The following is a 27,764-nucleotide window of genomic DNA, read 5'->3' as shown; positions in this document are numbered from 1 at the left end:
CAGGACACTCAGGATCACCACCACCTTCCAAGCGGAAGAGGAAGAGTGCTCGTCCGGCACAGGCTGATGCCCCAGACACGGCTACACAGTCCGGCCCGTCCAGGAAGCCCAGCTTCACGGATGACGAACTGAATGCACTTGTCGAGTATGTGTCCGCACATGACAACGAGATGGTCATTGTTGCAGGATCCAAGACCACACCTGCACAACGCCAGGCACACTGACGGACCGCTGCGGACATCGTAAATGCCCTTGGAATCGTGAGGCGCACAGTCAATGATTGCTATAAGCGCTGGAATGACCTAAAGTGCAGGGCAAAGAGTAAGCTGGCCTCAAGTCATGCCGCAACTCTAGTGACTGGAGGTGGGTCTCCAGTAGTAGACATGGAACTCACTCCACATGAGTCAGTCGCTGGGACCTACGTCACGGAGGAACAGATCCAAGGCGTGGGAGATCTGGCTGATTACAAGGCATTGTCCGGTGAGTGCACATGCATGTGTGTGTCATCCATGTGCATGGTGTGTGTGTGAGGGCTTCTGTTTGTGTGCCAGGTGAGAGTGTGTGCGCCTGAGTCGTATGGGTCAGCCATGTGCTTCATGCAATACATCCTGCGCAGCTGCATATGGCCATAGCAGTATCCCTTCTGCCAACAGTAGACATCTAGCCCAACTGCACGCCAGTTGCCCTTGAAGTGTCACCTTGCCACAACATTGTTGCTTATTTTTCACTGTTCATTCAGTCAGATTGTTTGCATCCCACCACCTTTACTAGGCATGTCGCAGTCCACTAGTCACATGTCTGACATGGCTATGGTAAAGTGGAGTGACTTTGTTACCTGGATATCATTTGTTCACACATGTCCCTGTGCAATTGGACCATTTCAGAATGGAAGCTCCAGGTGAAAAATCTGACCTGTTAGAATTAGAAAAGCTATTACATGCGGGAACTGGACTGAATGAATAGGTGCTGCCCTCCTCTCCATCTTCACTCAATAGCAATGGTACATGCCCTCTGTGTGTTGGCATGTGTGTTTCACCTGGCAATCACAGGCCAATGTGTGATGCCACTGCCAGGCAGCATGCAGAAAATGTGTTCATCTTCCATCTTGGTGTCATCAGTGTGTGCCATTTGCCTGCCCTTCATATGCAGTGAGGGTGCATGCATGGGAGGGTTTTAGTCATGTGGGACATGTGTCAATCAAGTACTGGTTCTCTTGCTTCTCAGCCCTCATTGTGTGCCATGGTGCTAATGCCTGTTTCCATTTCTTTGTTTTTATGTCTTTGCAGGGGAAGACGCACCTGATACTGCTGGGGTTGTGGAGATGGTGCAGACCCAGGAGGGGTCCGAGGGCCGACCAACCACCAGTGAGGGACGTGGTGTGGTGGTGGGTGAGAACCCACAAGTGCTGCAGGTCGTGCTCTCAAGGGGTGTCTCTGGCTGCACCTCCCCCGAGCTGTACTCGGGTGTTGATTCGGATGAGACCTACGTGCCGTCGCAGGTGAGTGTTCCAGGGAGGGATTCTGTTCTGTCCCACCCACCTGCACCAGGGTCAGAACCCTCAATGGGGATGTCAGTGTTGGCAGCTACGCCTTTGGTGGTTACGGATGCAGGGTCACACTCCGCGACATCTGATCCTGTTCCTGGGCCAGCAGATCAGAGGGGGAATGCAGTCCTGCAGCCTCAGGCAGTGCCGGCACAGCAAGGCGCAGTTCGCCTTGCCCCAGACAGGTGTGGTGCCCGCCGACGTGGTGGCCGTACGCCACCTGGCAATACCGCATGGGAGCAATCCATTTACGGTATGGCAACACAACAGGCAGCATCATCCGAGATGATGGCTCAGGCCATGGATAGGGTGGCCACTTCCATTGTCCCCCCTGAAAGGCTGATGGAGCGACTAGAGCAGGCAACCGACTCCATCTGCCAGTCACACAGGGAGGACATGTTGGGGTCCAACAGGGACAGGCGGGCGGCACTGGCGACTCTGCAGGAGGCCATCTCCATTGAGTCCCAGGCCCACAGGGAAGCCCTGAGGCAGGAGCTCCTTCACCTCAGGACGACTCTTGTTGAGCTTGAGGCTTCAACACACCAAAGGACAGAACAGCAGCTGGAGCGTCTCACCCATACGCTCTCAGCTGAGATGCAGGCAACGAGGGCGGAGGTCCGGGCATCCCGTGAGTTGTTGCATGGGGACCTCCGCACACTCATCCTCCAGAACCAGACCTACCACACCCGCATGCTTGCAGCCATGGAGGAGCAGACTAGGGCCTTGCGTGGGCTGCCTCCCATAGTGCAACCACCTCCGGATGCAGCTGCACAGGGTGATAATAGCGACAGCAGTGATACTCCCACAATAGGGTAGCCGTGTGGGCCATGAGCCCATGGAGGTGTTTTTTTTTCCCAGGACCCTGTCCTCGGACCTCCTGGGTGGCCTCCCAAACCCCCCCGGGCCCATCAATGGCCATTTTTGATTTTTATTTTTATTTTTTATTTACTATTTTTTTTTATTTATTTTTTTTTAATTTTTATATTGATTTTTATTCTTATTTTCTAAATAATTTTTCCCAATTTTTTTGGGACAATTTGTTGGCTTCCGTGGTTCCTGTGGGCATACGCAGCATTGTGGCTGGGCACATGCAGGCTTGTCATGTATTTGGTTCAGATGCTTGGGTTTGAGTCACACACACCCCTCCTGCTTCCCGTTTCCATGGGCTTGCAAAGGGTGTGCCCAAGTGACATTGACGTACATGGTGACATTGGACTCCCACTACATGTGTGGGTAGTCTAGTCAATACTCTGTATACATTCCTAGTGCATATTGCTGTTGTGTTGTACACTGCATGTTGCATTGATGTGTAACTCATCATCTGTGTCTACCTCCCAATTTGCAGGTCCCTTCCTCATGTCTACACAAGGCCCTCTAGTCTGGAGATGGGGTCCATGTTGGCAGCAGTGCACCTACAACTCTACATGGCGCCAACACTGCACAGTTGGTAGTGGTGGGAGTGCAGGCATTTCCAGGTGGTGAGACTACTAATATATAACATTTGTGATGTCATGTTAATGGTAGTACCTGCTCAAGGTTGTTGTTGGTCCTGCATTACTGTGAGCATTTCAGGTGTTGCAAGTTTCAATTAGGGACACTCTACATTGTGACACTAGTGTCATGTTGTGGGGATTACTTTGTTTACCTGCAAATAGCATGACATGGCATGGTGTGTCGTGTGGCGGTGCTGGGGATGGGTTGGCTGACATGGCACTGTCCTCTTGATGCATTTTGCAAGTGGGTATTCATTTTAGCTGCTTGAATGTGTTACTTCACAAAACTGCATTGGTGGTGTCTGTGTGGGTAGGGATGCACACATTGTGACACTTCCAGGTGAACAATCTCAGGCTGATATGGTTTTCACGGTTCATTCTCCAGACATTCAGGATCAGTGTCAGGTTGAGTCATCATTGATTGTCAGATGGAATGTGCCAGGGTAGTGTGCACTCCACAGGGGTGTGATTTCTATGTGAAGTAATTAGCCACTAGCTGTGTACGGGCTGCCTCCCCCCGTGCCCTTTCCCCTCCCATGCGCAGCGGCTGTGCATGTGGTTGGGGATGTGGGGCCACCACCATGTCCACGGCCAGGCCCCGGCGTGTTGCAACGTTGTGCAGGACACATGCTGCCACTATGATCCTGCACACTACTGGGGGAGCATACAACAGCTGCCCGCCAGAACGGTCAAGGGAGCGAAAGCGTGACTTTAGCACTCCGAATGTGCGCTCCACTATGCCCCGGGTTGTAATGTGGGCTGTGTTATATCTTACCTGGGGTGGCGTGGTGGGGTTCCGAATTGGCGTTATCATGTGGGGGCTGAGAGGGTAGGCACTGTCCCCTGTGGAGGTGGTGATTGGTATCATTGGTGGGGTTGTGACCTTGCTCAGTATCTGACATGCATGCATGTGCAGTGGCATTCATACTCACCAAGCAGCCATGTATCGCCATGCCGCCCAGCTTCTAGGTCCCGGCTTAGGGTGGACATTCGGTAAATGAAGCTGTCGTGGGTTGACCCTGGATAGTTGGCATATACTGAGGTGATGATTCCCTTGGCATTACATACTACCTGCACGTTGATGGAATGCCAGTGCTTGCGGTTCCTATAGATGTGCTCAGATGCCCTGGGGGGACGTAGAGCCACATGGGTGCAGTCGATGGCACCTAGCACTTTGGGGAATCGTGCCACAGCGTAAAAATCCAGGGCGGCAGCATGCCTTTCTGCAGGTGTTCTGGGCAGGTATATGTGCCTGCGGACTGATGGGCGTGCAGTGATGATGTTCAAGACCTGGTGTAGGCAGCGTGACTGGGTGGCCTGTGATACACCACCCACAATGGCACTTGTCCGCTGAAATGATCCAGTGGCTAAGAAGTGCAGTACATTGAGGACCTTCTCCAGGGGGCTGAGTGCTTGGGAGCACAGGGTGGGTGATGTGAGGTCATCCTCCCACTCACTCACCAGGTCCAGTATAATGTGTGGTGGAAACCTGTACCTGCCATGCACCTGGTCATCAGGCATCCCGAAAAGGCTGGTTCTGGGTGTGAATATTCTGGCCCTGACTATCCTCCTCCTCCTCCTTTGGTAGGCCACGCCCACTGCTGCTAGGAACGGTATGTTCATCCTGGGTCTGAGCTTGTTATTTTGTTAGCGCGCAGATTAATGCGTTGCGCGTGTTGTAGGCGAGCGTGTGACCCGCGCACCCCTGAAATCCAGTACCCAGTCCAATAGCGTGTGGAAATTCCTGCGCACCCCGGGATACAGGTGCGCTGACGTACTTGCGTGTGTAAGTGTCCGCGCACCCCTGATATACACGTACATAGGCCAATCGCGTGTACGCGCACTTTTGTCCAATTACACGCGATGACACTCTGACGTGCTGTCCAATTACACGCGATGACACTCTGACGTGCAGTCTTTCCACGTGTGCTCTGTCATCACGTGCTGTGTGGGAAACACCCGTGCGGGTCACGTCACAGACGCATTTACGCGCTGAGGGCCTTTGGTCCAATAGAATCGCGTATGCGTGCTGACGCGTTTACGCGCTGAGGGCCTTTGGTCCAATAGAATTGCGTATGCGTGCTGACGCGTTTACGCGGTGAGGGCCTTTAGTCCAATAGAATCGCGTATGCGTGCTGACGCGCTTACGCGCTAAGGGCCTTTCCTCGATTTTCACGCTGACGTGCAGGATTTTCACGTGCCAAATCAATCCGTACCAAGCTGGCCACGCGTAAGCACACGGAGGACCACGCTCCTGCCCAGAAGGCCGAACTACTGCCCCCCAGACCCCCGAGCACGCTCCCACCTGCCATCTGCTGCTGCCTGACTGCCTGCTGCCCACGTGCACTGCCATTTGCTGCCTGCACATCAGCCAGGGGTGCTGTTGCTGTGACCACCCCTGCTGGAACCGAAGACTCCCGACTGGAATTCCATCGCTCCACAGCCCAGCCCCAGGACCCAGTTGCCCACCCACTCCTGCCTCTGGGGTTGTCATGTCGGGGCAAACACCATCTGTGACCACTGACAACCCCAGGCCAGAGAGGCAGAGGGGCACCAGCTTCAGTGCCACCGAAGTTGGTGTCCTGGTGGAGCAAGTCCTGGGGCAGTATGATGCCCTCTTCGGAAGTTCCCGCGCCGACAAGGAAGGACGGACTCGGATCTGGACTGACATCGTGACTGCCATCAACGCGGAGGGGGTGGCAGTCCGGGACTTACAACATGTCAGGAAGCGCTGGGAGGACTTCAGGTCCAGGACCCTGAACAAGGCCCGGCGCCTCTTGAAGGCAGCGGATGCCAAGGGGCGCCGGGGCCACTTGTCGGAAGAACAGATGGGGGTCCTGGAACGCATATCCCCAGCGCTCCACGTCCAGGTCCTAGAGAAGCAGACCCGTCTGGAGTCGAGCGGTGAGTGTACATGCATCCTGATTGTGAGCAGTGCGTGTGGTGATTATTCGGTATTGTGCAGGTTGCACATCTGTTTGTATGGGGTCGAGTATGGGTGGGGGTGTACAGGGCCGTGGGGCTGACACATGCGAGGGCTGTAATGTGTGAGACATGGTTGGTGCTTGTGTGTGTAGGCTTGCATGGCAAATGCAGTTGTGCGTGCACACATGTTTGGATGAATGTGTATGTAAGTAGACATGTCCGTGATGTCACGCATGTATGTTGTTTTCGGCTGCATGTATGAGCACTGTGTACATGTGCATGTGTGTGTATTTGACAAGGGTGCAACAGTGATGCAACATGGATGCATGTGACAGCGGTATGTGGAAGCCTGATTGGCAGATGTGACATGGATGCCCGTCTGAACAGTGCGACACTTGGCAGAGGTGTACACATGCATGCAAGTGTGGTGGTGTGTGTACATGTGTGGTGCACTTCCTGTGTTGCATGTGATGTCTGGCTCCCCTTTGGCTTCTGTTGCTGTTGTATGTGTAGGGATGGTGCTGGCAGTTGCGATATGGCTGTGGTATGGCTCATGTGTGCGAGTTGCAATGACATGTGTGTTGGGGATTGTGATGACATGTCTGAGGTTTGCCAATGCCACTCATGTGCAACTGTCATGTGTGTATGTGTCCATTGTACAGTGCCCTGATGCCTATGTTTTGTTTCTCCCTGTCTGCAGCGTCAACTGATGAAGAGGGCGGAGAAGGTGCTGTGGAGCACAGCGGCGGGGATCCGACCGCCAGCCGGAGACGCAAGGCCCGGCTCCCCTCCCGTGTTGTCATCTCGTCGGGGAGTGAGGAGTCCGGTGCCGCGTCCCAGGCCGCAGCTGCCGGGGGGAGGTCCAAGAGGCGGAGGTTGCAGTTGGACTCCTCGGCAGCAGAAGGGGCAGCTGGGTCCCCACAGGGCCCAACAGGGGAAGATGGCACGGAGTCATCCAGGTTGGTGGGGGGTTTGGTGGAGGAGGAGGCCGTGCAAGCACCAGAGACGGGGTCTGGAGGTGGGGATCCCACTGGTGCTAGTGGTGCAGTGCAGGACCAGGGACAGGAGGCAGCACAGGCCGCCGCGGAGGTGCCTGTGTGCAATCCTGTCCCCGATCCTATCCCTGCATCATCTTGCACCAGCAGGGATGCCTACGTCCAGACCCGTTTTCAGGCAGGGGATGAGCTGACGTCAACTGGCCTTCCTCTGCCTGCAGACGTGGCCATCCAGGTCTGGGTTGAGCCTGTCCTGGCTGGTGTGGCGTTGCGTCAACGGGCCATGCGAGGTGACCTGCAGTCTTTTCATGGAGAGACTGCACGTCATCTCAAATGGCTCGTTGACCACGTCAGCCTGCTGGGACAGGTCACCCAGGCCGGATTCATCCGTCTGATGGGGCTTGCTCCGACCCCCTCCTCAACTGGACCCCCTACGCGCCAGTCGTCCTCTGTGCCATCTTCCCACCCATCAGTCACCTGGGTGCCCTGTGGAGCTGCCTCTGACGGTGCGGCCAGGCTGGTGAAGGAGGCATCCCTGCCACAGTCGGGAGTCAGAGGTCCAGCAGGGGTGGCCACATCAACAACTGCACCCCAGCCGGCGGAGGATGTGCAGGCAGCAGGAGGCAGTGCACGGGCAGAGGCAGAGCAGCAGCAGCAACATGGTGGGAGACATGAAGGCTCGGGGCTTTCGACATCGGAGGGGCAGGCATCGGCCGGAGGGCAGGGGGACCCAGGACAGAGAGTGTCTTCCGTGTGGCAGCGGTTGGGCCACGCCATAGGTGCGGAGCGGCGGTGGGCGGAAGAGGCGCGGCTCACAATGGTCAGGGCGGAGAACTCCATGCGGAGGGCCCTGAGACGGGCCGAGTGCCTCGAGGCAATCCGCAGGGGGTTGGAGGAGGACACGGTGTCGTCCCTGCGAACCCTCGGGGCCATGGAACTGGACCGCCTCCGGGACATCGAACAGGAGTTCGATGATGCCCTGGCCCGGGACACCACGGAGTGAGCCGCTGGACTTGCCCGCCGCCTTTGTATATAGTTCTTTAGTTTTAGGTTTCCTTTGTTTCTTATTATGATTTGGAGTCGACGGACACTGCTCCACTTTTTGTATATAGTTGATTTTTAGTTAGGTTTTTTAGTAGGTTTCCTTTGTTCAGTTGGGCTCATGGACCCTTGGTAGTTTTTTACATAGTTCTTTATTGCATAGTGATTTTTTTACATTTGACTTTGGACGACATTTTTTTGGATTCTGATTTGCAGTTATTTTTTTTAATACGGACATGCAGCTTATTTTTTCTCATTCCCATTGTAGTTTGTTTCCTTTCTTTAGCATTCTTTATTTTTTTCAATACAATTTTGTTTTCATACTTCACTGTGTGGTATCATCTCATTGGTTTCATGCATGTCATGTTGGGTGTTTTCCCATTCAATTGCAACCATTGTGTGTGACGGACATGGGTTCATTAGCTTCATGAACATTGGGGGTGTAACATGTGATTTCCATTTCCATGTGGGTGAATGGGTTACTTGGTAGGGCTTTTTGGCTGTGGAGGCTGACCATTACGCACATGATTGGGGATTGTGAGGACCTGGTGGAGGGTGCCCCTGGTGGCTGGGGGGTGGGGGTGGTGGGAGACATGGGTGGGGGCTGCCCATGGTGGCAGGGGGGTGGGGGTGGTGGGAGACATGAGTGGGGGCCTGGTGGAGGGTGCCCCTGGTGGCTGGGGGGTGGGGGTGGTGGGAGACATGAGTGGGGGCCTGGTGGAGGCTGCCCCTGGTGGCTGGGGGGTGGGGGTGGTGGGAGACATGAGTGGGGGCCTGGTGGAGGCTGCCCCTGCACTGCTGGGAGGTGGGGATGGTGGTAGACATGAGTGGGGGCCTGGTGGAGGGTGCCCCTGCACTGCTGGGGGGTGGGGGTGGTGGGAGACATGAGTGGGGGCCTGGGGGAGGCTGCCCCTGCACTGCTGGGGGGTGGGGGTGGTGGGAGACATGAGTGGGGGCCTGGTGGAGGGTGCCCCTGCACTGCTGGGGGGTGGGGGTGGTGGGAGACATGGGTGGGGGCCTGGTGGAGGCTGCCCATGGTGGCAGGGGGGTGGGGGTGGTGGGAGACATGAGTGGGGGCCTGGTGGAGGGTGCCCCTGCACTGCTGGGGGGTGGGGGTGGTGGGAGACATGGGTGGGGGCCTGGTGGAGGCTGCCCATGGTGGCAGGGGGTGGGGGTGGTGGGAGACATGAGTGGGGGCCTGGTGGAGGGTGCCCCTGCACTGCTGGGGGGTGGGGGTGGTGGGAGACATGGGTGGGGGCCTGGTGGAGGCTGTCCCTGCACTGCCGGGGGGTGGGGGTGGTGGGAGACATGAGTGGGGGCCTGGTGGGGGCTGCCCATGGTGGCTGGGGGGTGGGGGTGGTGGGAGACATGAGTGGGGGCCTGGTGGAGGGTGCCCCTGGTGGCTGGGGGGGTGGGGGTGGTGGGAGACATGGGTGGGGGCCTGGTGGAGGCTACCCCTGCACTGCTGGGGGGTGGGGGTGGTGGGAGACATGAGTGGGGGCCTAGTGGGGGCTGCCCATGGTGGCAGGGGGGTGGGGGTGGTGGGAGACATGAGTGGGGGCCTGGTGGAGGCTGCCCCTGCACTGCTGGGGGGTGGGGGTGGTGAGAGACATGAGTGGGGGCCTGGTGGAGGCTGCCCCTGCACTGCTGGGGGGTGGGGGTGGTGGGAGACATGAGTGGGGGCCTGGTGGAGGGTGCCCCTGGTGGCTGGGGGGTGGGGGTGGTGGGAGACATGAGTGGGGGCCTGGTGGGGGCTGCCCATGGTGGCAGGGGGGTGGGGGTGGTGGGAGACATGAGTGGGGGCCTGGTGGAGGGTGCCCCTGGTGGCTGGGGGGTGGGGGTGGTGGGAGACATGGGTGGGGGCCTGGTGGAGGCTACCCCTGCACTGCTGGGGGGTGGGGGTGGTGGGAGACATGAGTGGGGGCCTGCTGGAGGCTGACCCTGCACTGCTGGGGGGTGGGTAGGTGGGAGACATGAGTGGGGGCCTGGTGGAGGGTGCCCCTGCACTGCTGGGGGGTGGGGGTGGTGGGAGACATGGGTGGGGGCCTGGTGGAGGCTGCCCATGGTGGCAGGGGGGTGGGGGTGGTGGGAGACATGAGTGGGGGCCTGGTGGAGGGTGCCCCTGCACTGTTGGGGGGTGGGGGTGGTGGGAGACATGGGTGGGGGCCTGGTGGAGGCTGCCCCTGCACTGCTGGGGGGTGGGGGTGGTGGGTACATGGGTGGGGGCCTGGTGGAGGCTGCCCATGGTGGCAGGGGGGTGGGGGTGGTGGGAGACATGAGTGGGGGCCTGGTGGAGGGTGCCCCTGCACTGCTGGGGGGTGGGGGTGGTGGGAGACATGGGTGGGGGCGTGGTGGAGGCTGCCCCTGCACTGCTGGGGGGTGGGGGTGGTGGGAGACATGAGTGGGGGTCTGGTGGGGGCTGCCCATGGTGGCAGGGGGGTGGGAGTGGTGGGAGACATGAGTGGGGGCCTGGTGGAGGGTGCCCCTGGTGGCTGGGGGGTGGGGGTGGTGGGAGACATGGGTGGGGGCGTGGTGGAGGCTGCCCCTGCACTGCTGGGGGGTGGGGGTGGTGGGAGACATGAGTGGGGGCCTGGTGGGGGCTGCCCATGGTGGCAGGGGGGTGGGAGTGGTGGGAGACATGAGTGGAGGCCTGGTGGAGGGTGCCCCTGGTGGCTGGGGGGTGGGGGTGGTGGGAGACATGGGTGGGGGCCTGGTGGAGGCTACCCCTGCACTGCTGGGGGGTGGGGGTGGTGGGAGACATGGGTGGGGGCCTGGTGGAGGGTGCCCCTGCACTGCTGGGGGGTGGGGGTGGTGGGAGACATGAGTGGGGGCCTGGTGGAGGGTGCCCCTGCACTGCTGGGGGGTGGGGGTGGTGGGAGACATGAGTTGGACATGAGTGGGGGCCTGCTGGCAGGTGCCCCACAGTGCTGGGGGGTGGGGGTGGTGGGAGACATGCATTGTTGATCAGTAGTGCAAGGTGACATGTGGGTTGGCTGGGGGCATGCCCATGGTGGATGGGCTGCCTGCGGGACATGAGCAGGGGTGCAGGGTAGTCCCCCGTGGTGTGGGCTGCCTGCAGGGGCCGTCGAGGTTGTGGAGCGTACACCTGGGAGGACCCACACGGCCAATTCACGTGTAGTACTCCCCAGAACCCCTGAAATACACATTCCCTGCTGAAATCGCGTGTGCAACTTCCCGCGCACCCCTGAAATACACGTACCCTGCTCGCACTGGGACAATCGCGTGTGGAACTTCCCGCGCACCCCTGAAATACACGTACCCTGCTCGCACTGGGACAATCGCGTGTGGAACTTCCCGCGCACCCCTGAAATACACGTACCCTGCTCGCACTGGGACAATCGCGTGTGGAACTTCCTGCGCACCCCTGAAATACACGTACCCTGATGAAATCGCGTGTGGAACTTCCCGCGCACCCATGGAATACACGTACCCTGCTCGCACTGGCCCATTCGCGTGTGGAACTTCCCGCGCACCCCTGAAATACACGTACCCTGATGGAATCGCATGTGGAACTTCCCGCGCACCCATGGAATACACGTACCCTGCTCGCACTGGCCCATTCGCGTGTGGAACTTCCCGCGCACCCCTGAAATGCACGTACCCTGCTGAAATCGCGTGTGGAACTTCCCGTGCACCCCTGAAATACACGTACCCTGCTGAAATCGCGTGTGGAACTTCCCGCGCACCCCTGAAATACACGTACCCTGCTGTAATCGCGTGTGGAACTTCCCGCGCACCCCTGAAATACACGTACCCTGCTTGCACGGGGCCAGTCGCGTGTGGAACTTCCCGCGCACCCCTGCAATACACGTTCCCCGCTTGGCGTTTGCTGTTTGCCAGCCCGGTGAACTGGTCCAGGGTTAGCGCAGCCCTTTGCGATGATTTAGCGATTTTGATGGCTTTTCCTTGCGCGAGGGCGTTCTTGGGGGCGTTAGTGGCGCTGCTGCAGGGTCGCTGCGATTCTCTGCGCCACGGCTGGTTTGGAAGCCTGAAATCCATGAATACGCTGTGCGCGGAAATCGGTTTTAGCGCACGTGCCTGGCGCAGTCAATCGCACGCGGACACTCTGCGCCAGCCGCTTGCGACACTTTTCTGCGAAATTCTATGAATTACCCTCTGAGCGTTTCAGAGTTCAATGTTCAGTTAATGCAGCAGGGAGGAGTAGAGGAGTTTAGTTTCAGAGTAGGACAGGCGGGGTGGGTAGGTGATAGGATTGGAGAGGATTGGAGAGGTCTGTTGGTTGGCATTCTTTGTTAGAAGGGGAAGATGGTATGGTAATGATGTAGTGAGAGTGGCAATTTGTGAGTTTCATGATAGGGATAGGAAAGATGGGGGATGTAGCATGATTTTAGAGAGCCTATGGCGTGAACAGCAGGATGATGATGAGGAGGATGAAGAGACAATGCATTTTAGTTCAGTATTAGTTAGGGGTACCTGGCAATGTGCTAGGTGGATTTTAGGTATTACCAGGTGGAGCAGGAGAGGAGGTGGTATACAGGCTCACAGGTGAAGAGGCAAAGGTTGGGAGGTTGCCCTTAGCTGTTCACTCCTTTGCTTGGGTCGCCCCAGTAATGAGGAGTAAATTAAGAGTAAATTATGAGTGGTTGACAACAAGTTCAGGAGCAGGGCTGTGCTTGATGCTGCACTCAGCCCAGTTAAAGCACCTTCTTCTTGAGGATGGCCAACCATTTGGTGTAAGAGGTCACTTGATCAGTCCGTAGATTGAATCTGGATGGTTCTTGTAAGTTCAATGACCTCATAATGCAGCCTCAGGCAGCTGGAGGGAGTGCCTCCGGTGGTGTTGTGCTAAGCTCGATGTTGCTCTCAGTCGCGAGCTGAAGCACCTTCTGCGGATGGAAAGACCATTCTAAGGTGCGGTTCTGGGCTCTGCTTATCCTCAGCCATAACTTGGTGGCGGGTCATTATACCATGATAATGACCCCTGCCATAGTCTATAAGGTTATAGTGTTGTATAATCGACTGACAAAGAAGCTCCTTATTCCATGCTTACATTGATTGCTTTCATGCTGACCAAATATGTCATACATACTAAGGAATGACTGTGCACATGTCACCTTCTGCATTGAGTCATGGGTGTGCGCACTTCATGTGCCAGGTAGATAGGTGTGTGCAGGTGCATGCATTGTAAGGTGTAAGGTGTGTCCTGTTATGTGCATGTGTACCATTGTGAGTGATGTTGGGACAGGCATAATGAGGGGAACCTTGGGTAGATGCTGAGCGCAATTGCTCTGTTGTGCAATAGCACCAGGAGCATTCCAAGTGCTGAATGGGATTGCCAAATACATGATCTCAAGCCCAAATATCCAGCCAGAGCCAAACAATATGGCAAAATACTGCTTTATTCTCAGTTTAACAAGGTAGGGAAATCTGGCGAATAAGCAAATTGTAGCTCACACACTCTCATTGCATTTCCATTACACAAAATACCTTATACCTCGAAGTATATCAGCAGCTATGACATCATCCTACGTGACAAACCATAAAACCTATCGGGTGGAGGGATTGGTTAAGGGAACATATATATCTATATTCTGTATAAGTGGTAGTAACATCATTGGCTGCCCCTTATCTGGTAGGCACACCTTATACACCCTCTACCTACGTAAAATACAGATAATATCACAATGCCAGCAGCGGATGGCCTTCTGCAACAATGTATAGTCCATCACCACATGGGTCCCTTATAATTAGTTGTCACTCTCTTCCAACCTTGGACATTCAGCTTGTTAGCAGCATGTAAGCAACGGAAACCAAGGTGCATGGGAACAATGTCAGACAACTGCCTTTGTTAGCTAATTAGCCTACAATTTCTCATCAGTTAGGCCCTAAACCGAGGCTTCTTGTTTGTAGTTGACCTTGCTGGCCATTCTCTTCTTCTGAACTTTCAAGGGAGCAATAGTTGGAATGGGGGCGAGGGATGGATAAGATACTCAGGAAGGCATGAGAAGGAAAGGGTAGAGGAGCAACCTGTATAGGTGGACCACATTGATTGTGGTACTCAACTGTAGTCTATGGGAAACGGCGCCAAGAGGAGAGATGGCTGCAGAGGAGGTGTTCTCTGTGCAAATGGGGTATGTCTGGAAATGACTTACTGCATGGTGAGCCTGGGCATGCTGAAGCCATGCCCAAGAAAACCCATGCAGCAAAACCCTTAGGCTTACGTCCCTCGGCCCCCAAAATGTGCACAATTTACAACACTTTGCACACAATGCAACCTGTTCAAAAACAAAGTTATATCTATTGGTTTTGTCGATGTTGATCATGTATTCTAGAAGTGCTGTTGCATCGAGCACTTACCTTGGTGTCTCCTGGCTGCTCCAAAGGTGCCTTGAAGTGCTGCTCGCACATTTGGATTCGAATTCTCTGCTTTTCGACTTTCTTGTTCAAAAGCTCCATGTACTGGACGTACATGGCATTCCTCAACCTGTGCATGTCCCAGTAGGTCTCCAGGTGGCGCTAAAATAAAGCATAAAAGCAGCCATTCATGAAAACGTGTTTATTTTTCTAAAATTCACTGTTACCTTTTCTCAAAAAAGTTTCAACGTTACAGCAAGTCAATAATGGGGCAAACCCGCATTAGATATATTAGATTGTAGAAACATTAACAAACAACGTTTGGCCCTCTTGACCCCTAAATTCCACGAGTATGTTGCTGTTCGCCGCTAACACTCCCATTAATGCAGATTTTTGACCACGACATCGGCCACGCAGTGATACTCACACGCTCAAGATGCTACCCTATTTCGCTTGAGGCGCTAAGCAGACCTTTTTTAAAAAAAATAAAATCAGTCACTGGCACCAAACCATTATTGTGCCATCTTTTGGTATTCAGGCATGACCAGCCTCCCTCTACCCCATTAAGAAGCAATCGAGAAAAGCGAGGGAGTCTGACCACCCTCTTTCCATGGTTTTTGGGTGGGTTCACCAAGGTTTGAAAAGATTTACGGGCAGCTATGAACATACAAGATCTCAGCAACAGTCGCTCGTCCTGCTGAGCTACATTTCCAGCTCTGTGCCTCAGGGATCTTCACTCAACATTCAAAGAATTCAGCATAATGTGTGGATACCCTGATGCTGGTAAAAACGGATGCATGTTCAGCAGTGCACTAACATGGGCAGCCGGGTACCACTCGTCCCCTCCCAACCGGTGAGCTACAGACCATCCTGTTGCAGCCCACCGTGTCTAAATAACTGAGGCCAGACCAACTTCTCCATTTGTGCCATAACAAGGCTGCAGTTTTATCATCACACATTTCACACTGTCACCGCAAACCAGACAATAACATATTCAATACTTTATTACAAACCCAGACGATCAGCAGCACCTTTTGTTTACACATCCCTTCGCACCCCCCTTACACCTTCATCTGTTCCTTTATTTATTTCCAGCCAGCTCTTTTTTACTTCTCCATTCTTTTCCAGCATACTTAGGCCACCACTCTCGAGCCTCCCAGAGCCTGTCGGTCTGGGCATAACACATTGGCATCCGCCGCTGATGGGCTGCAGGGAGTGCCGTTATGGTTTTCTTTATCCTCCCACCCAAGCCGGAAGATGACGACCAAGGGGGGGTGCCACTGGCGTAACAGGGGCCCCCGCGGTGCGGGGGGCCCCGCCAGCACATGTCCTGGGAGGGGCCCCCACTTGAGAAAAAAAAAGAAAAATATTTTTTTTTCTTTTTGAAGTCACTCTGCATTTATAAAGAAATTATTTCTGTAACAGAAATAATTTCTTTATGAAGTCAGAGTGACTTCAAAAAGAAACAATGGGCCTCATTACGGGTTTGGCGGCAACCGTACCATTGCTACCAGCAGGTTGCCGCCAGACCCGTAATAATTTACTGGCGCCTGACTTCCCGGTAACACCGGGGGATTACAACTCGGGCGGTCTGGAAAGTCAGGCGCCGGCAAATGGTAAGTCCCCATTTCCATAAAGTCCTATCGGACTCTATGGGAATGGGGACCACAGAAGCACCAGCACCGTTAAAAACGGTGCCGGTGCTTCCGTGAAAACTATGCGGGTGGGTGCCGTTCTGCCCGGCAGGTCTGACCTGCCGGACAGGACGGCAACCGCCCGCAGAGCTGTAATATGCAGGCCCGGAAACAACAGTGCCAGTGAGCTTACCAGCACCATTGTTTACAGTCCGGCATAGTTGTAAAGAGGCCCAATTTCTTTTTTAAGTGTTAGGGCTTCCCTCAACCCCATGATGTGTGTGTGTGTGTGTGAGCGTATCTTAAAAGGGTTCACACTTAAATGTATAGGTGGCTGCCTGTGCGAGTGTATGGTGAAAGGGTGCACACTTTAATATACGGGTGGCTGCCTGGGTGTGCCTGTATGGTAAAAGGGTGCACATTTAAATGTATAGGTGGCTGCCTGTGCGAGTGTATGGTGAAAGGGTGCACACTTTAATATACAGGTGGCTGCCTGGGTGTGCCTGTATGGTAAAAGGGTGCACACTTAAATGTATAGGTGGCTGCCTGTGTGAGTGTATGGTGAAAGGGTGCACACTTAAATATATGGTTGGGTGACTGGGTGTGTGTGCCTGTATGGTGAAAGGGTGCACACTTAAATGTATGGATGGCTGCCTGGGTGTGCCAGTATGGTGAAAGAATGCACACTTAAATGTATGGATGGCTGGGTGTGCATGTGTGTATATGGTGAATGGTGTGTATGCTTGCGTTCAGGGGTGCAACAAAACCTACATTTCGGGGGCTAACCCTTCAAATGTTGGGAGTGGTGCCAACTTCATGGGCGGTGGGGGAGGGGCACATTTATTTGTTTGGGGCATCTAATTTCTTTATGCATTTTTATGAGACTATTCTAGTGCAGCTTCAATGGTACAAGCAGTTAACTCTCTCCTTTAAGGTTTAAAGCACCCACTTATGGACTGCTGTGAGAATGTGTTGTCTCCTGTTCCCTCTCTACCCTTCCAATCACTCCCCTGGCATGCAAGTATTAAACCCACATCACGATTTCAATAGCCTAAAAAGTTTGGCATTTGAATGCAGGTACTAACAGTGAATTGCTTTATTTTAGTAATTGGTAGGTTCTTGTTAACAGAGAAACCCAGGTGCCTTTTAACATCTGTGTCCTTTTCTGTCTGGCAACTGCTCTGAAGGTCAGCCAGGTCTAGTCAACATAGCCCAACATTTCAAGGGGGGGGGGGAGTGCTGAATCCCAGTCAACTCAATGGTGTTGCACCAATACTTGTGTTTAATGCCTGGATTACTTATTGGTAACCTTCATTACTCCTAGCCCTATTCTTCCTCGTCCCAGTGTGTATGAGACAGTACTTGTGTATAAGGCACTCTGCCTCATACACAAGTACTGGGATGAGGTAGAGGTACATGGAGGTAATGCTTGATTTAGCTACCTGTAATCTTCATTACGCCTAGTCCCACTCTTCCTCATCCCAGTACTTACCTATGAGGCAAGGAGTCTCAACCGTAAGCTCTTGGGCAAGGAAGAGGGATGTGGAGGTAATTCTGGGCCAAGGAGCTGATTTTGGAGGTTGGGGTGGGAGGGAGAGGGGATCTGTGGGGGGCAGGATTATACGACAAATGATAATGGCTGTCCATGTTCAGGCTAAGCAGGCATGATATGTGGTATTAGTGGCAAGACAGGCATTTCGGTGCAGCCAGTCTAGTCATTCCTCAGTTTTGTATGACTTTTTTGTAATGGGGCATTTATCATAAAGCAATCCTGCTAAGTGAATTACCTGGCTAGACTGCCATTTGGGTGCTGCCAGTCAGCCGTTTCTTACTGCGGCATTGTATATTTTTCTGGGCATCTTTGATCAAATGATATGATATAAGTCATTTATAACGCACCTGCACACACGTGTTTCTAGGCGCGACAAGACAAGGGATGGAAGATAGAGGGAGGACAAGACAAATGATCTTACTAGGCCTTGTGTCATTCAGATTGTGCAAGTGCGATAATGAGAAGCGCAAGGGGAAAGGGACGGGGGAAGTGCAAGGGAGTGGGGAGGGGAAAAACAGGGCAGCAATGCTCTGAGTAAGTGCTGTCAGGGCAGCACAGCTCTGGGTAGTGCAAGGAGAACAAGGGACTATAGGGTTACAGTTACAGCCCCTAAGTGCGTGGTAGGACCAGAGGCAGTGCAAGGGTGACTGATGAAGAAAGAGTCTCGACTCAGTGAGACTCTGAGGGTAGCCAAGCAACGAGTCGGTACAGCAGACAGGTAGGTCAGGTAGGCCAGCAGGGGAGGGAGAGAGAGAGAAAGCAGAGAAGAGGAAAGTTTTGAGCTGCTTTCAGAACTTCAGGTGGTCTGCTAAAGCTTGAGAGTGGCAGGGAGGCTATTACAGGGGGAGGCACCTGTAGAGGAGAGAGATCTACTCCCCATTCTCTTCCTGGAGAAGCGTCTATCCCTTAGAGAGTTGTAGGTAGCTGAGCGAAGGGCTTGTGAAGGAAGATATTTTGGAAGAGAGCGTTGGATGTAGTGCGGGCTCCGGGGCCAGAAAGCCTTGTGGAGAATGCAAACAGTCTTTAACTTGATACTTGCATCAACTTGGAGCCAGTGGAGTGATTTTAGGGCTGGAGAGATACGATCCCTGTGCTTGAGGCCAAGGATAAGTCTCGCAGTCCTGTTCTGGATTTGTTGCAGGGACTGGATAGTAGAGGAAGGCAGATTGAGAAAGAGGCTGTTGCAGTAGTCCAGCCTAGAGAGAACCAGGGCTCTGCAGTCAGTGAGCTTCTGGGGAAAAGTGAGAAAGGGAAGAGTCCCTTTGAGGAGAAGCAGCTGGTAGTGGGACTTCTTGGCTACGTCTGAGATGTGAGAAGAGAAAGAGAGAGTGGAGTCAAAGATGACACCAGTGTTGTTTGCCTCACAGGAAGGCGAAGGAAGAGGGCCCAAGGTGGGTGGCCAGAGTGAGAGAGGGAAAGCAGGGGCAGGAGTCCAAATGAGAAGGATCTCCATCTTACTGACATTAAGGCAGAGATCGTTGGAGGCACACCAATCCTGAATAGTGGATAGACAGTCAGGAATGAGCGAGAGATGAGAGGAGTATGAGGGGAGCCTGAAGGAAAGCAGAGTTTCATCCGCATAACACTGAAAGTTAGAGGAGAATATAGAGATCAAGTGGGTCAAAGGGGCCACATAGAGGTTGAAATACCAGAGTGAGAGGATGGAGCAGGGAGAAAGGGACCAAGTTGGACCTGGGAGGGGCAGTCCAAAAGGAAGGAGGTCAGACGCTCAAGGGCCTGATCCCTGATGCCCAGGTTCTCATGGACTCGATTGATCAGGATTGATCAGGATGGCATGGTTGACCGTGTCAAAAGCACAGGAAAGATCAAGGAGGATGAGGACAGAAGGAATGCTGGAATCAAGGTTAGAGAGCAGAACTTCACAGGTGTTCAGGACAGCAGTTTACGTGTCTCTGGCAGCTCTGAAGCCAGACTGATGGTCATGGAGCATTAGACAACCAACAGATTCTGTGCGGAGAGTAAGCTGGGAGATGGCCAGCTTTTCCAACAGTTTGCCCAGGAAAGGGGTGATGGAGATTGGGCGATAGTTTGCCGGGCAGGCAGGATTGGCAGAAAGCTTTTTGAGGAGTGGGTGCATAAGGGAGTGCTTAACGGGAGAGGGGAAAGAGTGATTACAGAAATCGGTCAAGGCTGGAGCGAGGGTGTCGATATGGTTCTTGATGGTTCTGGTGGAGCAGGAGAGCACCTGTTTGGATGACACTTTCATAGATCAGACTTGTCTAGAAACCTCGTCAGGTGTTGTCAGAGAGAAAGAGGAGAAAGGAGGAAGAGAGGTAGAGATGGCCAAAGGGGGGCCGAGAGAGGAAGAGGGAGAGGAAGAGGAGATGGGGGACAGGATGTCCTGAGTTTTAGTGTAGAAGTGAGATGACAGAGCCATACAGAGGGCCTGGGAGGGAACATGAGACGTAAAGACCTCAACAGGATTGACCAGTTCTTTTCAGATTTTAAAGAGTTTGGCCGTGTTGTTAGAGGCCACAGAGACACAGGCTTGAATGTATGTTCTATTGTTGATGAGTGTTATTGCTTCGACTGCCATTTTGGTGCAACCAGTCTAGATATGTCTAAATGTGGCCTGGCAAGCTTTACTATATTGTTATTACATGTCTACACTGGTCTACCTTGTGCAGCCAGTTGGACATGTTTTCATTGTAGCATGGCATTTTTAATAGCAAAACTTGAATGTTCCTCTGCACTGTTGGTGACTTGCATCTATTGGATTGGTGTTACCCTACAAAACAATTGCAAACACTCTGGCTTTTTAGCCAATTTTTCTCAGACAGTGTGCTATATATTATATTAAAACACATATTTATATCTTTCTCCTAGTGCAGTGTGCGGCATATCCGTTCAGCAGGACGTTTGTGCGTATTGCTCAAGTGTGATAATCTAGGCGGCCCAGAGTGTGGCGCCACCCTTGATTTGTTGCTGAGTTGGGGGGGCCTCCTCAGCATGGCTCGCAGGGGGGCCCCACATCTAGTGTTATGCCACTGGGGGGTGCCCCTCTTCCTTATACCGTATAAGCCCCCCGGCGTTTTAGGTTACCGGGGAGGAGGTTAGTTTAGGCACTGCTCCATCGCCTGAGTTACCGCCACAGCAAAAAAGGGGTTTCCGCTCCATTGCAGCCCCCCATCCTTGCCGAAACTGGCTTCCTATTCACACCCTCGTGCTCTCAGGGCGTCCTCCAAGTTCAGCAAAAAAAGGTACCAGCCCATATACGATAGTTGCACCCCATCCTCTTGATAATAAGCGGATACTCCTAGATTAATGAGCCCGCGCCTGATTGTTAAGAAGCCTGCCCCCTTGCAACATTTTGACAGAGCCACGTTCAGCTTTTTTCTGGACTTTTCAACCACTGCACTTGACTTGGCCTCACTCCGTGTAAACCTTGGAATAATTTCTGACCACATCAGTTTGCATGTCCCCAAGGTCTTACTTGATGCCCACATAGTGCGGCACATTTTGCGCACCAGGACCCCTCTTCCCAACTAGGCCAGATCATTCCCCCCTAGATGGATAACCAATATGTCGGGAGGGCCCTTCTCCTCTAGTAATGCTGCACTGTTTCCTCCAGCTCCTCCCATCTCATTCCTTCCTTTCCAAACCATAGCATGTCCATGTTGTTCAGGGCCCTGTCTCTTCCATGCCTCCTGTTGTCCGACCACTCTGCCGCTCTCATTATGAACGAGTTGTCAATCACCCATACTACCTTTCCATCTTGCGCGGAATCCCCTACATACATACATGCATACCGTCAGTGGCTAGCTCTACATTCTGTCAGTTCTGATGTACCTTTTGTAGGTCCCTGATTTCCAACACTTAATCTCCTTAATTTCCTTGAACGCTGACCTCTGCCCTGCTGCCGTGGAGGCTGCTCTTATTCTGAACGAGAGGGTGCCATACTGCTTCGGGTCCCTGCCTACTCTCTTAAATACCATGCCCAGAACTGCCTTGAATTGAAAAACTGTCAGTGGCAGCCCATCTGTGTGCACAAACAGATTTCTTGCGCCCTGGACCTTGCCACTAGTGAAGCTTGCAGCAGACATAACAGGCAGCAGCTGACCTCACTTATGTAGCGCAGCTGGACCCATTGCCCTTTCCACCCTGGTCTGTCTTTGACCTCCTTAGCAGCATGTCCACTGTTCCTGCAGTACCACATCCCCCTCCCTGAGGCTGTCATGGCTGTCCCTAAAAGCCCCCAAAAAAGCCAAGCTGGAAGCTACTCTGATGAGGCTGGTCTCATAAGCTCCTGAGCATATGGCCAGAGCCTTGTTTATAATGGCTGCCAGCTCTAGGAAGGTAATGGGCCACCTGTGGTCTGACACCCTCCCTTCCATCCTCCCCCAGCCCTTCATGGCTGCCTTTATGACCTCGCTTTTAGTATGGTCGGCCTCCCCTCTGGTCCTGGTAAAGAAAGCCACCGTTGCTAATGTGTTGGCTGCCCAGGCCCTACTTCTGTTGGCCATGCAAGTCCCATTATGAACTTCAGCACCTCCTGCTCCCCAATTGACCCCCTGGGCTTTGCTATCTCCAGAAAGCTCCTCCAGTGCCCATTGTACCATTACAATGTACCTGGGGCCACCAAATTGTCCACGAGTGACATTAGAACATCCTCGCTATCTCCCAGTGCCACTGAGATCGTCTCTTCTGCACCTGCCGTGAGCTGCCTGAATCTCTGCCACTGAAAATGAGACAAAGGGCCTCATTACGAGTTTGGAGGTAGCCATGGTGCTATTAGCGCCATGGCTGCCTCCAAACTCGTGTCCGGTTCCGGGTTCCTTGAATGGGGACTTACCGGGTCATTCCAACCTTGGAGGAGCCGATAAGTCCCCATTCAAAATACCCATCCCCATTCCCATTTGAGCCCCCATAGGACTCAATGGGAATGCGGAGGGAGCTAATAACGGGACCGTTATTAGCTCCCTGGTCCCTCAGCGGCTTCCGCTAAGGGCGGCTGGTAAAACCAGCCTTCCTTGGCGGGACCCGCTAAGGGACCTCGTAATGCAGTGGTAAGGGGTTAACGGCACCGGCAACCTTACCGGCACCGTTAACCCCTTACTGCTGCACTCGTAATTACCCCCAAAGTGTCCTGCTATGCTGTTATGCACGTCTGGGATATGCCTTCATCCTCACCTCTGTTTTCAGCCTCAACCATGTCAGTGTTAAAAAAACTTAGCAGGGCAAGCACTAACAGGCATCTAGCTGTGCCACTTTTCACTACCTGCACCACTTCCAAGTTATCGCACCACAGCGTGATCATCTTATTGACCAACCTGTTCTGCGGTGACTGCGGCCCCAATTTGTTTGTTTGCTTTGAAGCTGGGAACACACGTCCCCTTTAAACAGCTGATCCTGCAAGCACTTGTGGGACTATAAAAAGCCTCCCCTTCGCGAACGCAAAGCAAAAGTGAATTGGAAGTGTTCTGCGGTGACAGCGGCCCCAATTTGTTTGTTTGCTTTGAAGCTGGGAACACACGTCCCCTTTAAACAGCTGATCCTGCAAGCACTTGTGGGACTATAAAAAGCCTCCCCTTCACGAACGCGAAGCGAAAGTGAATTGGAAGTGTTCCGCGGTGTTCAGCGGGGTGAGGTGAGGGCAGACAAAGTAATCTTGGAGATAAAAATCTCTGGCTGTCCAGAAAACAATACGGTAAGCCCTCCCCGCTGTCATACTTTAAGGTGGACACTCATTTCTGCATACTCGGCGACCGGTGTGAACATAGTTTATTTTCTTGCCGGCACTTGGAAAAGCTGCAGTGACTTTGACTGTTTCCTGGATTCCTGTTTTGGATTTATGATTTTGAACTTTGCTGCTTGTGCATTCTAGCCCACGCCTTTTTGAGAACATGTGTTACATATTGAGAACGCGCGCGCTTTAGCGCGGTGTCGTGGACTGGTGCTTGGCGGTCTGTCTGCTTAATTTTTTTATTTGTTTTTTTAAAATTTTTTATTTGTATATTAAATTATTATTATTTTTTTCTCTTCAGCTTTGAGTATTAACAGGCATTGCACACGCCCCCTGCCCCGGAACTACACAAAAGCACCGCGCGTGCGCATTTGTGCAAGTGCTTTGGGGAAGTGTTTCTACTGTGCTGTTGATTTTCTACTATCTTATTTTGGTCCTAAGAATTGTGGGCTCCTGTGTTTAGTGCGTTAAAGTAGCCCAATTTAATGTCACGTAAAGGGTCCGGGAACACGTTGGAAACGGGCATGCCATCCCGTTTGATGATTACTTCCGCTTCGCTGCAACTGAAAGCTTCACCTATGAAACCATCAGCAATGATTGCCTTGAGGCAGAAAATTTGCGGCCAGCCCCTGAACATTATTGACAAAAAATCTGTAACTGGAGATATCCGTGAGTTCTATTTCCCCCGAACTTCTATTGATCCATCTTTGAACACTAATTGTTGTAATAATGTATTTGTAAACAAAATAGTAACTAATAACACTCCTGTGTTAGATGTGGATGTTCAAACATCTGACTTAACTATTTCTGATACACAAATTATGGCTGCAATTACGAATGTACCAATTAATGTCACAGTAGTTGATTATCTACTCAAGGAAATGAAAATCGTGATCAATTAAGGCCCCCAAAGTGCCCGAGTCCCTTGAATGAAACAAAAAAAAACCCAATTCTCTGTCTGAAATTAATATTCCTTTAGTTGATCCTTTAGTTGATCCAAGCCAAAAGGTTGTAATTGATGATGACATACCACCTAGTAACATCGAAGACCTGCAAGCCATCAAGCCATTATCTACGCCCATTGATCTATCTTCCCAGGCAGCTGAAATAAGCCTATATCAATCTCCAAGTTTATTCAACCATTCAATTGTCTCTTCCCCTGACAATCAGTCTTCCTTTGCACAACCTACCCCAAGGAAAAAACTTGCAATTAGCACTCCACAAATGTCTCCTAAAGCAGAAAAAGTGCTAAATAACCAGAACCCTTTGATGGAAATAACCCTAAATGCTATGAATTCGACAATTTTGTCCTTGATAAAACTTTTTGAGTCTCTAGACATTAAAATGACGCAGCAGTCTAAGAAAATAGATAAGATTGCCCAGTGGATGTATGTCTGCGACAAAAAACTCAAGGACAAGGAAAAAATTGACACTGATGTCGAACCAAAAATTAAAATGGTGGTCCTTGATGATAATGAGCATATGAAACCAACATGCCCTGTAACTGAGATAACTATTCAGGAACCGACTAATCAACTTGGAAATTGTCCACTTCCGACATTTGAAAAAATCATATGCCCTATAAATTGTGATGAGTTGTCCAATCCTTTGTCTGATCAATCTATTGTGCACCAATCAATAGACTCTGCAGTCAGACCCAGCCCGGTGTTCAATCTGTTTGACATCAATGCAAAAGAAACAAATGATTCAAATAAAATCACTACGGTAAAAAGTTCAATGAAAAAAACAAAGAACCAAAAAAATGTGAAATCATGTTGTAGTTCGAATGTCAAACAGTTTGTACAACACCTGTCCTCGGTAAAGACCTCAAATCTGAGTGTAAGGAAAGTGTTGCAAGATAAATACAAACACTTAAATAAAAAAGAACTGACAAAAAAAAACGCGGCTACTAACAAAGAATATGCCCCATTGAATGACCTTATCACAATGATAGACACTCCACTGACGCAGGAGAAGAGTGACATGAAGCAAACTCAACCTGTGGTTGACTGTCCCTCCTGTGTTACATGTGGCATAAAAACAGCAATTAGTGACTCTGTCACTACACAAGGTCCTGTGAATGAAAGAAAACTACCTGATAAGCCACTAATACTACAATCTAGTATTTCGAACACAACACAATCAGGTACTAATAAATCTTTATTACCTGATGCCATTTTAAAAGATGTCCAAGAGGAAATTCGACGGTCATTGGATGAATATAAACAATTCAAACAATCCAATATAACTTCTAATTGTATAAAACCTGTGGTATCGTTACACCAAGATACACAAACTGAGACCGTAATATCTAGAGACAGTGTACCACTCACAGAACCTCTTAGAATCTCAAAACCCTCAACAGGTGAAATTATCACACACTCTATTGTGAAAGATGTGATGAAATGCAATGCTACTGCGAACTTACCAACCAATTTTAGCGCTGAAATTTGTCATGCAATAGACGAATATTTTTTAAAAAAGGAGCCCTATGTTAATAAAAGTGAGCCAAATGTGGTAGTTGCAAATCCATTTCCAAAAGAAAATCCTAGCACTTCTCGATTCAAAATCGACTCTGACCAAACAAAAAAAGTACACCCAAACTTTGCTTCAAATAACAAAATGTCAAGACATATGTTGAACCAAAATGAAAACCATCGGTTTATACTAAAGTGTCGAGACGCTCCGTTTGAAGCATATGACCTATGTCGAGCAAGTGTTATGGCAATCTTTGAAGACATACCTGCATTAAATGACATCACCTCAAATGACATTACACAGGTTGAATTCGTAAATGACTCAACTCTTTCGATAGTCAGACTGTGGATAAGCTCAAATGTAGTCCGAAATGTCTTATGGCAAGCTTGCATGGATTTGTTTGCCTTGGAATTTATTCTAGCAATCGATCCCACAATCTATGAAAACAAAACAAACAAAAACAAAGCGAACATTCTTTTACCACCAAAATGAGAGCTCAAGTTATACAACTCAACTGAGAATTATGACTCTACTGAAGTAATCCAAGGTAATTTGCAATCTAAATGCCAAAAAATGTACCATGCTTTATAACTAGAGTCTGATCAAAACCTCTCGCTATTCTCGATTGTAAGTTGGAATACCTGTGGTCATTGTCATTTGCTAAAGGACAGCTCCCATTTACTAACATATAATATCATAGTCCTCAAAGAAACTTGGTTTATGACCGTTCCGGTCCTGAATGGCTATGAAATCTTGCTCTGCCCTGCAATCAAAGGAGCTAAAGGCCGTCCTACATCTGAGTTTATGGTAGCTGTCAATACTGAGACCGGCTTTAGAATTTTTCCCTGGTCTCAACCAAACCCTTATTTACAACTGGTTAAAATAAAGTTCCAGGGTCACGTACTGGCACTAATAAACATCTACCGTAACCCTATAGGGCTACCAGACAAGACATTTTTTGTTGAACTGGAGAAACTCCTTAATATTATCTCGCAAACTTCTGAGATAACAAACACATTTATTGTGGGCGATTTGAACTTCCATTGTTTAGCAAATTCATCACACAAGAAAAATAACTCTTGTTCAAAATGGGAGGCAACTATGAAAAGCCGTAATCTGTTAATGTTAAACGGCTCCATGAAATGCGATATTCCGGCACATTATACTTGTCAGCGAGGTACAAGCAATTCAATCATTGACTATATATATGTTGATAGCAATTCTTTCAGTTCAATGTCTAAATTCGAAGTTGTTCACAGTCCGGACAGTGACCATGAAAAACAAACAGCATACTGGTACTCTAAAAAAAAGACATATCTCTAGAGGTGTGTAATATGGGATACACACCACATCTTACTGTGAACAACGCCTGAACTAGATTTCGCTGGAACGGAAACTTGCTAGAAAACCTTTATAATGATTTTCTGAAAATAAAAGTAGATTCAAATTGGGAAGATCATACGTATAGATCAACTTTCATTTATACAAACAAAGTCATGATTGTAAACCCCAAGGGAAAAATTCTGTAAGACCAAATTTTAATAAGGAAATGCAACAAAGAAAAACACAGTTCAAGAAAGACAAAAGACTTGCTTTACAGCTTCCCTTTCTTCAAAGAAATGAGGCTCTTAGAGTTGTGAAGAGTAGATATAGGAACTGGACAAGAAGCCACAAGAACTGGTTATATCAACAAAATGGGGAAATTATGTTAGTGGCTATAAATTCCAAGAAATCAGCAGAGATTTGGGGTCTCCTGAATCTAGCTATCAATCAAACCCAGTACCCGATCCAAATAAATGGTGTTCTTGAAGCCGACTGGATATCGCATTTCACAGCTTTATACTCTAACACTTCCATAAAGGAATTTGTGATGCTGGATCTAGTCCAAAACCCATACCAAATGCAAATCCTAGAAGAGGATGTATTATACTTCATAAATCATTCAAGCAATTCAAGAGCACCTGGGTCTGACGGCTTGAGTAACTATGCACTCAAGCAACACCCTTCATTATGGGCAAAGATCCTGTACCACATCTTTTTGCAAATATTGGAAACTAACATCA

The 27,764-nt window shown here is 51.1% G+C and overlaps 1 protein-coding gene across 4 annotated transcripts in view; it reads right to left on the bottom strand.

Annotated features, from left to right (window-relative positions):
- The window catches only part of LOC138467580 (uncharacterized), a 1,374,796-nt gene that overhangs the window by 771,865 nt on the left and 575,167 nt on the right, over positions 1 to 27,764 (bottom strand). For all 4 annotated transcript variants that reach the window (XM_069607716.1, XM_069607715.1, XM_069607714.1 and 1 more), the window contains exon 5: positions 14,337 to 14,495. In XM_069607716.1, the coding sequence (XP_069463817.1) occupies positions 14,337 to 14,495 (159 nt within the window). The remainder of the gene's footprint in view (positions 1 to 14,336; positions 14,496 to 27,764) is intronic.

Source organism: Ambystoma mexicanum, chromosome 4q, assembly GCF_040938575.1.
Source record: "Ambystoma mexicanum isolate Mex_15411 chromosome 4q, UKY_AmexF1_1, whole genome shotgun sequence".
Classification (NCBI taxonomy): domain Eukaryota; kingdom Metazoa; phylum Chordata; class Amphibia; order Caudata; family Ambystomatidae; genus Ambystoma; species Ambystoma mexicanum.
This window is presented reverse-complemented; position numbering and strand designations above follow the sequence as displayed.